This window comes from Anastrepha ludens, chromosome 2 (genome assembly GCF_028408465.1).
Source record: "Anastrepha ludens isolate Willacy chromosome 2, idAnaLude1.1, whole genome shotgun sequence".
In the NCBI taxonomy this organism is placed as follows: domain Eukaryota; kingdom Metazoa; phylum Arthropoda; class Insecta; order Diptera; family Tephritidae; genus Anastrepha; species Anastrepha ludens.
The window spans coordinates 102,592,036-102,608,025 of NC_071498.1; the positions used below are offsets into that span (position 1 = coordinate 102,592,036).

The window sequence follows — 15,990 nt, forward strand, 5'->3', positions numbered from 1 at the left end:
CGTGGTCAATAGAGAGCACTTTTGTAAAAAGGTATGTAAGATTTCACCACAGTTTTTGACAATTGTTTCTTTTATATTTTGTTGTCAGATGCATTATTTACAGCTGATTTTTCTCTGATGGTTTAGAGATATTTTTCATATTAATTCTGAATTAAATTGATTGCTTCACTAATTAAATAATTAATAATTAAATTTCATCTATGTCTACGATGAGCGCAGATTATGAAGTCGTGGCATCTAATCAGCATGCTGATATAAGCATGAGCGTTCGGAAAAAAGTGAGCATAGTATGGCGCTATTTTGAAAAGTTGGATAGGTTACGAGTGCGATGTAGACTCTGTCGCCACGAACAGAATTATCAAGGCACAACAGGCAATATATTGCGGCATTTGAAAAATAAACATAATATTGATGCTACTCTGAAGGGACAACAAGCAAATCCAGACTTGGCTCCTAAATTTGGCATTGGGACTGATGACAATACACACGGACGAACCATGTATGAGGTAGGTTGTATATGACTTATAAATGTGCCATTTCCTTGATTTTGTTATAAACAGGAGGATTGCGAAATTATTTTCCTTAAAGACGAATCTGCAGATACTATAAACTCTACAAGTCGGCAACCTATTGATAATAAATTTAAAAAAGCAATTTGTGACGATTCGTTAGACCCATACACAGATAATACCTTTGTAAGTAGTTAATAAGATATAATTAATGGTATACATTTGTAATAACTTAAATTACTTTTGCATCCAGTTTTACAACTACACAGACGAGCCAAGGGATAGCAACAGTATACGCAACTCTACAGATAAACAAAAATGTTCCCCGGAGGAAGAGCGAATAATTGCGGAAATAGAATATTTCCGTCAAAAGGCTGGGTACTATAGGATGCAGAAAAATCTTGTGGCGTTGCAAGCAAAAAAGATGAAATATGAACTCGAACGTTTATAACAATTTGAGTAAGATATACTCGTATAATTTAGAGTGTAGAAATCATGTTCATTTATTACGAAACCAGTTTTGTTTTATTTATTAGATCGATCTAGAATAAGGCTTCTAAAGCGAAGTTATATTCGTTCATGCCATGTACATACATACATATACATATTTTTGAAAATATTGAAAAAAAGTATTTTTAAAGAAAATGAAGAAAGTTTGGAAGGTTTGACGAGAGAAAAATTGACATTTTTTCCCAAAATTAATGATTACAAATGTATATATTTCTTTTGCACAGAATGAGAACGACAGATTTTGTACATTTTTAACAAGGACAATGTCGAGTATGCTTAATAGTAAATAATAAATATTTACACAAATTTGGTCACTGGTTTAGATTCAACCGATCACCGAGAGAATACTGAATTGTGTGTTTCCACTACAGCCGGTTCTACGTTACCGAAACAACCCGGATCTATATCCGGCCAAGAACTGTCACTCCAGCAGCATTCCCCGTATGTAAGTATGGGGAATGTTTATGCTGCTACAACAACAAGAATACTGAATATTAATAATTGGAATCCGCTCAGTTTGATGAATACAAACATTTTATTATTTTATTATTAAGTATTATGTTACTACTTTTGCAGGAAAAAATTACCTTAATAGTTCTGCTAATAATTTCAAAAGAACAAATACAGGGTTTTCTAATGGAGGCAGGCTAATGTTTATTTGCATAGTATTCGGTCACTGATTTCAAATCTCCGTGGTAAGGTACACAAATTTGGCAGCGAATAAAATGGATAAACGTTTATTCTGGCTAAGCTATCCATTACTACCACAATACATTTGGATATAGTGTGAAGGAGGAGGGGGTGTGTCACCGCTCACCACCCCTATCGGAATGAGCAGGAACACACCATTCTAATTATAGAGCCCTAACCTCCTAGGGTCCTAATAGAACCTAAGGAAATCCCCACGAAAAGCGTGAAAAATTTGGTTTTTTACAACCATATTTGCGTTTTATTCTTTTCTCACTATCGTACCTTTGACGGTTCGTCCCACACATAAATTTATTTTCTACGGTATTAAAAACGTCTAGAAAAACATTTGTAATAAAAATTCAATAAAATATAATATAATGTAATAGGGTAATTTTTTTAGCATATGCAAAAAATTTTAACGTTTAATATTCATATTTTTTCTTAATGATAATTAAAAAAAAATACTATAAATAAAAATATTATAAAGCCAGGTAATCTATCATCCTTTTCCATTACCCATGTTACTTCGTTGCTGTTTGTTGCTGGAATGTTTACGCTGCTACAGCAACAACAACAACAGCTGATTTGCTGACGTAACTGGGGATTTGGGGGTTTTGTTTACGACAAAACTTAGATTGTGTTGATGATAAAAAAATTAACGCAGCCATTGCTCATGTTAATACCTTGCCAAATGTTGAAACCTATCATACTTGAGTACTAACCGGGACAAATTTTTCTCTCAGATCTTTTGCAATTTCCTTTATCTTTCGGAGTATGGTAGTTTACTTACCTATGTACATGCTATACAGTTTCAAAAAACCGTCCTGTGAACAAAGTTAAGCATTACCACTAGGTTCCACGAACATAAAAAAGAAAAAAATGTTGGTTAAATTTTTCTGACTGTAGGCTACTATTAAAAAAAAATGAATTTTACACACCCTGTGTGTTGTCAACAAACAGAGATGTGTAACCCAATATTTTTATTTACCATTTTTTGTTGTGGCTACTTTACTTGGAACATGGGTAAATAAATATTAATATTTTAAGAAGAAAAGCTATTCCGTATAAAATTTTTTATTAGAAACCTTGGAAGATGTGAAATATATCCCACATAAATCAAAGGCTGATGATAAAAGTTCGGTTTGGTATTATTTTTTGGTTTCTGCTTGCGGTGGGCCAACAGCGCAGTGCAAAAGCTGCAATAAAGTTCTAAAGACCTGTTTCGGGTCAACTAAAGGGCTCTTAACACATTTAAAAGTAACTAGCTTTTCATACAAACTATTTGTACCAAATTTTTAATTGTTTTCTGCATTTTAGTACCACAAAATAGAGTTAGAGAGAAAGCCTGGCAAGCCAACAATGAAGGTAAGTGAAATATTAGGGGTTGTCGGGATAAATTAAAGTAGCTTAGCATAGTCGTTTGGAATTTATATAATTTGTTTGCTGTTGTTGTTTATGCATGTTCTATATTTCATATTAAATTCAAATAATTACAATGGCAAATAATAAATAAAAGAACGGACGACTATAACATAAATACTCAGTACACAGCACACAAATAAGCAGATTACGAGGACTCATTAAGAACAAGCTCGCGTTATTTGAGGCAGCTAGATAAGAATTTGAACAGATTTTTATAATCACTTTTTTTTAAAGGCATATAAATTAAGTCGCCCTCCCTTTGCGCTAAAGATCAAACTTATAGCATAAGCAGACAAGTCGTCACTGAAATAGTTGATGTTTTAAGTGATAGATCAGGATACAAGTCGTGAGGTGTACATTTCTTGGCTGAGTTTAAGAATACCGAGAATTCTTTGACATTAAGTTTTTCTATAAATTGCGGAATATATGCCCTCAAGGAAGCAGAAGAAAATACATTTAGAGGCTCCATATTAAAAAGTTGCGATAAATCATTGCATTTTTTAACACAGTGTACACCAAGGCGAACAGTCGCTTTAGCAAAGATATGCGGAAGCCTGTTATTTGGCAGAGAAAAAGAGTGCAAAATAATACATATGAGCTCCAAGAGTATGCAAATATATGGGAAGTAGATTGGTTTCAATGAGGATCATGTAATTCAGCGTGTTTGCAGTCAAAAAATCAGTTTTTTCAATAAAGAAACGCAAAAGTCCCTCTACGGGCTCATATTTTACTACTCCCCAAAGTTGTGCACCATAAAACATAATCGATCTTGAGCACGCATCACAGATTTTAAGTTTTTTTTAGAAATCTAAGAGTTATTTATCTATTTTAGCCCTGTGCCATTTATTGCTGTTTTAGAGCTGGTAAGCTTTAAATCCAAATGCTTGGTGTAAGACAGTTTGTAGTTAATAAATACGCCAAGATATTTATCTTCATTGACAGTCTCTATATTTTCATCGCCAAACTTCCAACTGTATGTAGCAGAAATTCTGGTGCACTCCCTAAACACCATACATTTAGACATTTAGACTTAGACAAATTAACTTTAAAGCCCCATAGAAAACTATTATCTCGTATTGCAAAGACCATATCCTGTAGGTCAGTCGGATACTTGGCAAGAGCCACTAACACGTCAGCGTACTGTAGAAGTTTAATGCAACGATTAACCACATTTATTCAAACCGATAGAAATACGTTTAAGCCCTTTAAGGCCAAGGAAAACAAGATCGGGCTTAACAGACAACTTTGTCTGACTCCTTAATTTACAAAAAGTGGGAGGAGAGCTCTTCTTGCAGCCAAATTTCGTTTATCGTATTTTTGTACAAAGGTTTTAGAATTTTGATTATATGGCTCGAAAGGCAATAAGGTGCAAGTTTATAAAAAATCATACCTCACAAAATAGTATCGAATGTATATAGCCTTACAGTTCAGATGAACAGTTGAAGACAGGTTAAAAAGAGTATCTATTGTTGAGTATCCTCTCTGAAAACCTGCTTGAAATTCAGTAATTACTTTGTTCACATCCGCCCATATATCGGAGCGAGGTTGGAATTTGCTTTTTTAAAAATATGTATTGCGTTGAAAATTGTCATACAAAAAGCTTTAAGGTGCATATTTAAAAAATTCGTAGCTTATACGATCTAGGCCAGAAGCTTAATTGTTTTTTGCTTTTTAGCTTGTGCATTTCAAAAGGCGGAACAATAAAGATTTGAAATGATCAGATAATGAAGGGCTATTAAAAGCTTTGGGCGAAATGGAAATTTGGGAGACGACCATCATTCACTGCTATTACTGACTGTATTTATCTGGTCAGTGTAATTACACTGCCGCTCAAGCTATGCCTGACTGTATAATTTGTTGTAAATGGTTTGGTCGTTTAAATATTTTGCTTTGTCTGAGTCTAAGTTAAACGTACGTAAAAAGTTAAGCGTGCCCAATATTTTGTTATGAGCATTGGAACATTGGCAGTCGAACTATTTATTTTTTGATTCAAATATCTTTTTCTTCATCATCTTACTTGTAACAGATTTTGTCTTTGCTGTGACTACTCAAATTTTTTCATCATCTATTGGTAGATCAGCTTTGACGAGTTTAGAATCAGGAATGTTAAGTGCAAGCTGTGGCGGCCGCCATAGCCGAATGGGTTGGTGCGTGACTACCATTCGGATTTCAGAGAGAGAATGTTGTTTCGAATCTCGGTAAAAGACTAAAATAAATAAAAAAGTTTTTTCTAATAGCGGTCGCCCCTCGGCAGGCAATGGCAAATCTCCGAGTGTATTTCTGCCATGAAAAAGCTCCTCATAAAAAATAACTGCCGTTCGGAGTCGGCTTGAAACTGTATGTCCCTCCATTTGTGGAACAACATCAAGACGCACGCCAAAAATAGGAGGAGGAGCTCGGTCAAACACCCACAAATGGAGTACGCTCCAATTATATATATATATAAGAGCATTATAGTATTTTTCAACTCGTTTCGGATACCACTTACTACACGTTTGGAGGAAATTTATTTGAGACTGCAAGGAGCGCAACAGAGTTTTTAACAAACTCAAAGGTTAAAGACATGTGGTTCGAAAATGCTTCCAACATAGCATTCTTGAAATAAGTGGAGCTGGTTAAAGGAGCATATTCGGTAATCAATGACAGAGCAACCAGCAGCACCACAAAACGCAAATTCCCCAAATGTGTCCCCGGGAACACGCCCAATTTACGTGTTTTGCCGTTAAGTTGCGTAAAAAAACGAATTCTGTTTTTGATTATTAAAATTTATTTATTTAGTTCAACAAACTACTCCGATGAAAGGGAGGAACCAGACTAACTTTATTATTTTACTTAAGGTAAAATCAAAGCTTACATATGTATATATATTTGCTTACTCGGTACATTACAGTTTTGTTTTCTTACTTGCTAATTACATTGGTTTATGAAAAATACTTATTAATATTACATTTCGTTGAGATTATATGACCACTACTTAGTTTTTTGATTTAGGATTATTCGCGCTAATTTTGGCTAAAATCTATTAAAATCGATATCTAAACTCCCCAGATCGCTATCACATAAATTAATAATTTGTTTCTTGTAACAGCATAAAACACGCCCCAAAAGTAATTTTATGAAATGCTGGAGTGACAGTCATTTGCAAAATATTACAATAATTCGGATTATTCTGGTAATATTAGATGGACTACCATATAAACGTTTCGTTTTGTGGGCTTGTGTTCTGGAGTTTTCTCTTATTTGTTTCATTTGATGCACTTATTTGCATTTACCGTGTTTCTTTAGCATTGAAGTCCACCTATTTACAAATTCAACAGGATCGATATAGGATAGGAGATTTGTATAGGGCCAAAGTGTAACCTAACGGAACCACGACCTCGTGCTAATAAAAATACTATATATTATGAATTTTTAGGCATTTTAGTCGACAAATACAGAATTTTTTGATAACTTGGCCATTAGGCCTTAGCCCCTGCAAAATTAATGTATTCCACGACTATGATCACATTCAGTTGATCCGTCCGGAAAAGACACCAAAACTCAAATAATTTTATTATAAAGCGTTTTTCAGTAAGAGCGCTTCAACTTTTTTTTTTGAATAAAACACAAACGGTTTGACTTTTTTAACAATTTTTTTTTTTATTATCGAGTTTGAACATATACATTTAAGCATGAAATTAGATTTTTTTTTGCATGACCACCGCGTGCACGTTTTACGAAGTCCAATCGTTGAACCCTATTTTCGACCACTCTTTTGCATAAATCGGCCGAAATTCCAGCGATTTCGCGTTCAATATTGGCTCTGAGCTCACAAATCGTCGCCGGCTTATTACTGTAGACCAATGACTTCACATAACCCCAAAGAAAATAGTCTAGAGGCGTCAAATCACACGAGCGCGGCGGCCATTCGACCGGTCCATTTCTGGAAATAATGCGCTCATCGAACTTACTCTGCAACAAATCAATTGTAGCGTGTGCTGTGTGCGTCGTTCGCCCTCCCTATCGGAAAAAAGTTGAAGCACACCTATTGAAAAACGCTTTATATGTATATATGTATAAATGTTTTTTGTTTCAGAAATTACCAAAAATACCTCCACTTAAGCCAAAGTATGAAATAATTGATGGAAAAATAGCTCCAACTAGTCCAACAAGAAGTAATAACTCATCTACTGGTTTTGACGGAGACATTAGCAATCTTTACGAGAAACAAATTGAGGTATTTTCTTATTGCTTCCAACCGTCACATTTGTACTAATTTGTATTCACTAACAGTTTGTTGATGGATATTTGGGAGAAAATCCATTTATAAATGAAGACAGCGATCATACTTTTGAACCTAAGCCACCAAAAATATTTAAACGCGAAAATCCATATCAAAGAAACAAAACATTAGAAGATCTGAGGACCCGCGTGGAAATACAACTTATGCGAGCGAAAACAACATATTTCACCAAACAGATGGAGAACCTCGATATAGAACGTTCCGTTATGTTATTAAAAGCAAAGAAACTAGAGTTGGAAGTAGAGAAATTGCGCAATGAGGCCCATGGGAGCATATTACCAACTGAAAAGCAATGATTTGAAACCTTGAGTAACATAGAATTTTAGTATTGTATGATAATACACAGTGAACAAATATTAGCATGAAATAATATTTTTGAAATCCCCTAAAAGAATAAGTACAAAAATGGCAATTAGATCAATTATGTAGATCAACACACTTTTCTCAGATAACAATGCTAAATTTTATTTGCTACTCTGAAGGGAGTTCAATTGTGGAACACCACATATTTTAGTTTCAATAAGATGGGGTTAGCCTAAGCATATATGTATGTATTATATATTTATTTTTGTATAAAATTGAATTCATTTCAGATTAATTAAATTCATTGGAAAAAGAAAGTACGAGTTAACGATTCAAACGGTTTTATTACAATGTGCTGGATCAGCTTATTTAACTGCATATTTGTTTAGTATCTTATCATATTAAAAATGTACTAATAATAATTACTAATTTTTATACTGTTGTATAATCAGTGCTTCAAGTAATATGTACATTACACAATTCTGTTTAGCTTCAATCTGAGGTCACTATCGTCCCGGCAATGTGCACCGACCGCAAAAATTTTAGTTCTATAAACTGCCAATCATCAGATAATGCTTTTAATGTTACACAATAATATTTGTAATGAATCAAATTGTACATATTGGACAAAGCATGGTAAATACAGATCTTAATTGATTTTGGCGGCCGCCGTAGCCGAATGGGTTGGTGTGTGACTACCCTTCGGAATTCAGAGAGAACTTAGGTTCGAATTTCGGTGAGAGACAAAAATAATGGAAGGCAATGGCAAAGGGTGTACGCGCCAATTGTTATTATTGATTTTGGTTATTTGTATTTGCATTTCGACATTAATTACATATAATTTTAAGTGAAATACACGCAACGCAAAAACCGCGGGCCGAATTATAACACATCCAATTGATTTGGTGCGAATGAACAAAATAAAATTTTGGACTTATTAAATCACTTTCGTATGTGAAGCCTTTTGATTTGTTAGAAAATTAATATTTGTGTTAAAAGTACATGGACTATAAAATATCCAACAGACAAGATAACAAAAAATAAATACATAGATTTAAATAAACAGAGGGTTTAAGTTGGATTAGTATTGCACTGCTTTAATGCTAAGCTCTGCTCACATGAGTATTAGGCGCCTTCGATTAACCGCTTCTCTGCTCGTTACCTCTGGGCTCTGCTCACTAATAAATACATAGATTTAAATAAACAGAGGGTTTAAGTTGGATTAGTATTGCACTGCTTTAATGCTAAGCTCTGCTCACATGAGTATTGAGCGCCTTCGATTAACCGCTTCTCTGCTCGTTACCTCTGGGCTCTGCTCACTTGACGAGCAGAATACTTGCATGTGAAAACAACAACAAAGTTATCGAGCAAGATTCGCCGCTAACGAGTATGGTTATCTCATAAAACTGGTAATGGTTAATGGTTAATGGTTGTAGAGGGTTAAGGAGTAGCCCTTTAGCACTGCGACCATATTGATCTATTGTGCACCCTATGCTGTCTATTGACTGTTAAGTATGCTTATGAATTGTACCAGCTCCTTCTGAGGGAGTGATTGAAGGTCTTCATCTGTAAGCATGAACTTGTTTAAAAACCTTTTTCTTCTATGCGTCAACCGGACATTCGATAATGAGATGTTCCATAGACTCCTCATCTTCGCAGCAGAATCTGCAGGTGCTGGTGTTAGTTATGCCTAATTTATGTAAGTGTTTGTTGCAGGTGAAGTGACCCGTGAGGGCGCCTGTGAGAGTGCGAATGCTCTTTTTGTTTAACGTGAGGGACATGTTGGCTCTTTTAGCGTTGAAACTTAGGAACTTTTTGGAGTGTCTAAGACCCTCTACATTGTTCCAATGCCGATTTAATAGAGTTTTGGCCCAGTATTTTATTTTTTGTTTTAGGTTGTTTTTGTTGAATCCGAACATAGGACTAGGTCCGATGAAGTTTTCATCTGCCCCTTTTTTGGCTTGAACGTCTGCCTTTTCGTTGCCGTCATATCCCTCATGTCCCGGTACCCAAATTAATGAGACATTGTTTTTGGATGCCAGATTATTGAGTGCCTTGTGGCATTCTAAGAGGGTTTTTGAGTTGTATGTATAGCTATCTAGAGCTTTTAGGTCTGATTGGCTGTCCGAGAGTATTTTAATTCTTACTCTCTTGTGGTTTCTGCGTTGCATGATGTTTACTGCTTCCATTATTGCGTATAGTTCCGCTTGGAAGATAGTGGTGTCCCTGGTGAGAGTGTATGATTTGTGGATTCTGGGCCCCACTACACCTGCTCCTACACCGTAAGGTGTTTTTGATCCATCAGTGTACCATTTTTGTGAACCATCATTCATCCATTTCGGGTTTGTTTTCCACTCTATCCTCTCTGGAAAGGTAACTGAGTATCCTTTTGTGAAACAGAGGGTTGGGTCAATGTGGTCTGAAACTTGAGCCATGCGTATGGTGTTTTTGATTTTGTTTAGGATATTTAGGTGACCGGTGAGGTTGCCCAATTTGAAATTTACTTTCATGTGTAGCATGAGTGCTTGCGTAGCTGCTTCCTCTTGGATTGCTATATGAAGTGGTGGGAGATTAAGGAGTGCTTCCATGCCAGCTGTTGGGGTAGTTCTCATAGCCCCTGTGATGCATAGGCAAGCAAGCCTTTGTACTTTTCCCAGTTTGGTTATCGTTGTTTGTTGGATAGATTTGCTCCACCATACTAGTGCCCCATACAGTATGATTGGTCTAACCATTTGGGTGTATATCCAGAGGGCCATACTAGGGCTGAGGCCCCAGGATCTCCCTAATAATTGTTTGGTTGTCCACAAGGATTTCGTGGCTTTTTTTGTTATATTATTTATATGTGATTCCCAAGTGAGTTTTTTATCTAAGGTTAAACCTAGATATTTGACCTCTTCCTTTAGTTCTATCACTGTTTCATTTAGTTTCAATGCAGGAAACTTTAACTTTCTTTTTCTTGTGAAGGGGATTATTGTGGTTTTGTTAGGGTTGATCGACAGCCCCTCCTTTTTACACCATTCCCATGTTGCGTTCAAGGCATTTTGCATTAAGTCCGTTAGTGTCCTTTCATGGTTGCCTTTTATTATAACAGATATGTCATCTGCATAACCAATGGTTATGAATCCCTTGTTGTTTAGGTGCTGCACCAAGTCATCAACTAGTAGGGACCATAGCAGTGGAGAAAGAACTCCTCCTTGCGGACATCCCTTTACTGTTGTGACATTCAGTTCAGCTTGTCCTAGCGAGGCTTTAATAATCCTCTGATTAAGCATTTGGCTTATCCAGTGAGTTATTATTGGGTTTGCACCTCTTTTTCGAGTGCTGTTTCCATGGATTTGTAATTTGCGTTGTCGAAGGCTCCCTCTATGTCCATAAAGGAACATAGGGCTATTTCTTTTTGATTTAGGGCCTTTTCTATATTGACAACGAGTGTGTGCAGTGCTGTGACTGTGGATTTCCCTTTTTGGTAAGCAAATTGCAGCTTATGAAGGGGTTTTTGAAACATTACTTCTTCTCTTAGATGATATTCGAGTAGTTTTTCCATTGTCTTTAGCATGACCGACTGGTATAACTCATTATTTTCACCATGCTATCCACCAGTTGCTTAATCTGTTCGCCACTTGCTAACGCTTAATGAAGAGGTCTATGATTGCGAATTTCTGTTGTTGTAGCAGTTCACTAATCCCAGCCAAGTGTAGTGAACTCATCGGTCGCTGTAATCTATTTCATCTAACGGTAGGCCCAAGAGACAGACCGTTTCGACAGTGTAGGACTAAAGGAGCCAAATCTGGTTGTTGTTGTTGTTGTTGTAGCAGCATAAACATTCCCCATACTTACATACATAGGGGGAATGCTGCTGGAGTGTCAACCCTTGGTCGGATATAAATCCGGGTCGTTTCGGTAACGTAGAACCGACTGCCGTGGAAACGACCACCAAATCTGGTACTCGCATGGGGCTTATATACAAGCCCGATGTCTTGGTATTGTAGTATCTTATTTGTATGATCATTTCCCATGCAAAAGCAACAAAAAATAATCAGTTTAATCGTTTTTAATTCATGCACTGCAATTGAGACAAAATTTAAAGTAATCCCACATAAACGAGTATTTAGTGATAACTCGTTAGTTGTTAGAGAATAGTATAATTTATGGACGTTAGCTATTTACTTCAAGCTATCCAAGCGAAAAGTGTCAAACGAAATTTTCCGTTCATTCTGAATATTTGACATAATATTTTTGAAAATAAAAACTTTTTACTCGTGTCCCTCGTTTTACTTACACTTAGGATTATTCCATTGATTATTTAATTATTTGTGAAAATGGCACATAATACAGATAGCGCGAATGATTTGGACAAACTTCAAACGGAGGACAATGTCAGTAGTCCAGCAAAAGTATCAAATTCGAATACTTTACTCTATGACAAATCTCAATCACTGGTAGATATTGCGAATAATACCTTCAAAGAATTATGTCGTACATTGGAGAATGAACAGTCCAAGTTGCTAGAGTTGGAGGAACGACGTAAAAAGCTGCAGGAGGAAATGCAACGCCTCAAGCAAGAAATTGAGGAAGAGAAGCATACTTATCGTCTCAATCTGGTAGAATCTCTTACGGAAAATGCGGAAGTAATGTGCGCCAAAGAAATGGCTAATCTCGAATGTGGAGAAAGTGCGGAGATTGACGAAGGTTGGGAAAATCTGGTTAAGGTTTTTAATTTCTACAACGGTTTTTTGTGCCATTTTAGATATACAATCAGGCTGTGAGTTTCAAAATAAACTCGACACATGTTACGAAACCGATGAGACAGCAACTGGCGAAGAAGTTTCTCCTGCCAGCTACTCAGTACATGAAGATGATAACAAAAATCCCAATGACATTGCTGATAGTATTCAGCGGAAGCTGCAGGGTGTAGTTGTAGAATGCGTAATTCAGCAATGTAGTTGTGAAGATTCAGACAATGAGGTATGAGTTTTTGACAGTATATCCAGAATGAATCTATTCAAGCAGTTTTTCTTTTAGACGAATATTTCACACCAAACATGAAGGTCAATTTGTATTTGTTTCCACATGCACGCCCACGTTTATTTGTACATTTTATTATTTTTAAACCCTTGTTGAAGAATTGTGCATTTTATTTCCTAAACCTTTACAATAAACTAAAATTCATTTATTTATTTTGTACAAAGGTATTGTGTTTCAGTAGTTGTGTCAGAGCTTTGTAAAGTTTTTCGAAGTCTTTACTTTCATTAATGTGGGGGGAATATTGAAGTTGGAATTTGAATGTTTCCAAAGTCATGTGGACTAACTGAAATTAAAAAAAAAATTAGAAATTTTCGATACTTGATTGTTTATTGGTGTTACCTTAATGATTTCAAGATCCATTTTATGTGAGTTCATGACCTGCATTAAAACAATTGTAAACTTTTCCAGAAATTGTGTTAAGAGTGGACCGATTATTTGTAATTCAATTGGCATTATACAAACCAAATAACACTTGTGTATTTCCTAAAAAGCAAAATAGTATTAAATAAAATCAACATTTTTCATGTACTAGCTTTAATGTATCACATACCAATAAAAATTTCTTCGAAATCTCTTTATCTTGCATTAGTTTATATGAGTTCACAGTAAACATATTCAAAATGTTTTTTGCCCATCGAAAAATTGTATAAGAATTGTTTGTAACGCACACATTTCGACACTGTTCTAAAGCAGCTGGGTCGTTGAGATCTGATTCGCAATGATTTTCGATCTCTTTTTGATTTATTGCGAAATATACCGCAAATTTGGTAACAAATTGCAAATGGCAAAGGGAGATTATACTATCAGATGTCATTGTTACATTTTTAATCGCTTTTTCCATCAGGTCATCCAATTGGCTCCACTAAAGAAAATAACTATAAGAGACAAATGAACCTTTCAAACATATATAAATTACCTTGAAGCTATCTAAGTCCGTAAAGAAGTTTAGACAACTGTACAAGCATTTCCAGACATCTGTTGCCGATTCTACCGAGTCCAAAAAATCAACATCTTTGTATGCTGAATCGTATATAACACTGTGTATGTTTTGCTCTTGAATGTACGAAAAATTCTGTAAACCTAATAAATATTAAATTCACTCATTCATTAGAAAAGTTGATTTCATTACTATATTCTTACACTAGAATTCAAAAGAAGCTGAAAGATTAATATCCCCATGCGTTTGCAAGTAGGCTCATGGCTTTCACGCACATTTAGGCCTATCGATAAGCAGAAATTCACCCACTGCTTTGGTATTGTTTGCGCGCAATATTGCAACTACGAAAAAGAAATACAATTGTAAACAGATACAAATAAAAAAAATAAAAATAAAAAAGTTAAAATATTATCTGGTTCCACTTTAAGCACTGTAAATCATTTAAAAATGAACATAATATTATTATTATAGAGGATATTCTTGGCTCCCGGAACATTTATATCAGATGTTGATTATATGCTCGTAAAACCACCTGGATCCTTCCACATAAATTTTCTTAATAACTGCAAAAATAACAATATCTTGTACCTGTAAAAACTGTAAGAATCCATGCACTGCTCCCAATTGTTTTTTCCATTTAACCTTATTAAGTTTTTCCTGGTAAAATGTAAAGATGAGTTGTTCCACAGCAACGGTTTTTATAGGAAGCTGTTCACGTAGAATTCGATTCGCATTTCCTTGAATGTTTTCATCCGACAACCTGTAAATGGTCGATGTCGCAGTTAACTCGCACAGCAAGGCCAACAAATTGGCAAGTGTCTAATTTGCAAATAAATGAGTTTAAAAAAGACAACATAATTTTAGTTTTTACCTCAAAAGCTTCTTGCTCCTCGCTTTCAAAGATCCGGTGCTTATGTTGTTGTAATAGGTCATAAAGTATTGGTACTTGTAGTTCTAAATATTTTCTGTATTCATTAAATTGCTCGCTCTGCAAAGGCGCATCATCCAAGTCGTTTTTTAAAGCAGGGACAAAACAGGAAGCAATTAAATCCTGAAGATATTGCACTTCAGAGACCATTATTCTTTTGTGTATTGAAATTGATATCTTCGTAGGGCAATTATAAAAATCGGGCTACGAATCGATATCTAATGTTTTCAGTATTAATAATCCGAAAGGTTATTAACAAAAGTTATTAACAAAAAAAAAACCTTTCAAATGTTATTATTTTCTATTACTTATTACACGAAAGTCAAGTCACTTAGGAGTTGAACTTTACTTTTTCTTTATGGTAATGTGTTTGAACTGTATTTTTCAACAAAATTCAGAAAATATCGCAATAACTTAAATATATCGTTGTTAAAAACGTAAACAAAGCGTGTGCCGAGCGAAAAAATAACCAAATGCTGCTTGGTGCTGCCACTCTATATAAATACAGTGATAATTTAATTTTTAATAAGGAGCTAAGAGGAACAATTATTTTATTTAGCAGGATTTACATATTTCCTACTAGAGTCGGAGTAGTAAATGCCGCATGAGCAATTTTAGGCAAAGTATAATGATTTATTGACGTGATAACGTCTTACAATTCGATTTAGGCGGCTGCACGAACGAAAAAATGCGTCGTTATATTGCTCAATCGTCGTTATCTTGCTCATTCGTCGTTATCTTGCTCATGCGTCGTTACCTTGCTTGAACTGCAAGCGAGAGCGCGGAACGAACGACAAAGAGCACAATGGCCCCCCGCATTCTGGCTCTCTCCTTGAGTGAGCATATATATGTGTGTATGTATATGCGCATATGTATATAAATTCACATATTTGTATTTGCATAAACCTTCTTCCTGTGTGCATGGTAATGAACCATTTCTGCGTTGAGAATAGGATGATGATAGGAAAAGTAGGAAATGAAAGGGAGTGTTTCGAGTGTTATGTGTCTTGAAAAAGGCAAATCGGTGATGTTGCCTCTTAGTGTTGTTGACTTATTAACGTCTGATGCACAATCGAAATTGAAGATATCTTTCATGAATTTGATAAATGTTTCGTCATTTTTCACGTTTGTGTAAATGTAACTTGACCTATTCCATTGCGATTCCATTAACCTCTTTCTCTATATCCATACAAAATATATATCAAACAAATAAAATTAAATTTTTGATTTGAAAATTGCAACCATTACATCAATATTTTCTTATGACGTTGTCACGTTAAACTATCGTCAGTAAACCGACTTTACAGGCAACCTCTTTTTTTAATGAAATTTGGTGGAGATGTTAGGAAGTGGCTCCTAAATAACCAATATATCTCCCAACAGT

General features: G+C 35.3%; 4 protein-coding genes across 4 annotated transcripts; 3 read left to right on the forward strand and 1 right to left on the reverse strand.

Moving 5' to 3' along the window:
- Positions 1 to 74: 74 nt before the first annotated feature.
- On the forward strand, positions 75 to 1,328 carry LOC128858830 (uncharacterized). The gene is made up of 3 exons (XM_054095356.1): positions 75 to 506; positions 561 to 695; positions 763 to 1,328. Exons 1-3 carry the CDS (start codon positions 201 to 203, stop codon positions 958 to 960), a joined length of 639 nt encoding a protein of 212 aa, XP_053951331.1. The 5' UTR covers positions 75 to 200; the 3' UTR covers positions 961 to 1,328.
- A 1,337-nt stretch (positions 1,329 to 2,665) lies between these two features.
- LOC128854950 (uncharacterized) lies at positions 2,666 to 8,727 on the forward strand. Its single transcript, XM_054089472.1, has 5 exons — positions 2,666 to 2,732; positions 2,791 to 2,966; positions 3,027 to 3,074; positions 7,207 to 7,347; positions 7,404 to 8,727. Exons 1-5 carry the CDS (start codon positions 2,672 to 2,674, stop codon positions 7,707 to 7,709), a joined length of 732 nt encoding a protein of 243 aa, XP_053945447.1. The 5' UTR covers positions 2,666 to 2,671; the 3' UTR covers positions 7,710 to 8,727.
- Positions 8,728 to 11,690: 2,963 nt separating this feature from the next.
- LOC128854952 (uncharacterized) lies at positions 11,691 to 12,861 on the forward strand. Its single transcript, XM_054089474.1, has 3 exons — positions 11,691 to 12,405; positions 12,464 to 12,681; positions 12,739 to 12,861. Exons 1-3 carry the CDS (start codon positions 12,036 to 12,038, stop codon positions 12,760 to 12,762), a joined length of 612 nt encoding a protein of 203 aa, XP_053945449.1. The 5' UTR covers positions 11,691 to 12,035; the 3' UTR covers positions 12,763 to 12,861.
- LOC128854951 (uncharacterized) lies at positions 12,831 to 15,081 on the reverse strand. Its single transcript, XM_054089473.1, has 7 exons — positions 14,550 to 15,081; positions 14,267 to 14,497; positions 13,882 to 14,019; positions 13,658 to 13,813; positions 13,292 to 13,603; positions 13,081 to 13,224; positions 12,831 to 13,024 (listed from the first exon to the last, which is right to left on the reverse strand). The coding sequence occupies exons 1-7, from the start codon at positions 14,754 to 14,756 to the stop codon at positions 12,887 to 12,889; spliced, it is 1,326 nt and encodes a 441-aa protein (XP_053945448.1). The 5' UTR covers positions 14,757 to 15,081; the 3' UTR covers positions 12,831 to 12,886.
- Positions 15,082 to 15,990: the final 909 nt, after the last annotated feature.

Coding starts and splice junctions, on each gene's coding strand:
- LOC128858830 (XM_054095356.1), top strand. CDS start 201: ATGTCTACGATGAGCGCAGATTATGAAGTCGTGGCATCTAATCAGCAT. Junction 507..560: donor ACGGACGAACCATGTATGAG/GTAGGTTGTATA, acceptor TGTTATAAACAG/GAGGATTGCGAAATTATTTT. Junction 696..762: donor CATACACAGATAATACCTTT/GTAAGTAGTTAA, acceptor TTTTGCATCCAG/TTTTACAACTACACAGACGA.
- LOC128854950 (XM_054089472.1), top strand. CDS start 2,672: ATGTGTAACCCAATATTTTTATTTACCATTTTTTGTTGTGGCTACTTT. Junction 2,967..3,026: donor GGCTCTTAACACATTTAAAA/GTAACTAGCTTT, acceptor TCTGCATTTTAG/TACCACAAAATAGAGTTAGA. Junction 7,348..7,403: donor TTTACGAGAAACAAATTGAG/GTATTTTCTTAT, acceptor ATTCACTAACAG/TTTGTTGATGGATATTTGGG.
- LOC128854952 (XM_054089474.1), top strand. CDS start 12,036: ATGGCACATAATACAGATAGCGCGAATGATTTGGACAAACTTCAAACG. Junction 12,406..12,463: donor AAGTGCGGAGATTGACGAAG/GTTGGGAAAATC, acceptor GTGCCATTTTAG/ATATACAATCAGGCTGTGAG. Junction 12,682..12,738: donor GTGAAGATTCAGACAATGAG/GTATGAGTTTTT, acceptor TTTTTCTTTTAG/ACGAATATTTCACACCAAAC.
- LOC128854951 (XM_054089473.1), bottom strand. CDS start 14,756: ATGGTCTCTGAAGTGCAATATCTTCAGGATTTAATTGCTTCCTGTTTT. Junction 13,604..13,657: donor CGGACTTAGATAGCTTCAAG/GTAATTTATATA, acceptor TATTTTCTTTAG/TGGAGCCAATTGGATGACCT. Junction 13,025..13,080: donor TGGATCTTGAAATCATTAAG/GTAACACCAATA, acceptor TTTTAATTTCAG/TTAGTCCACATGACTTTGGA.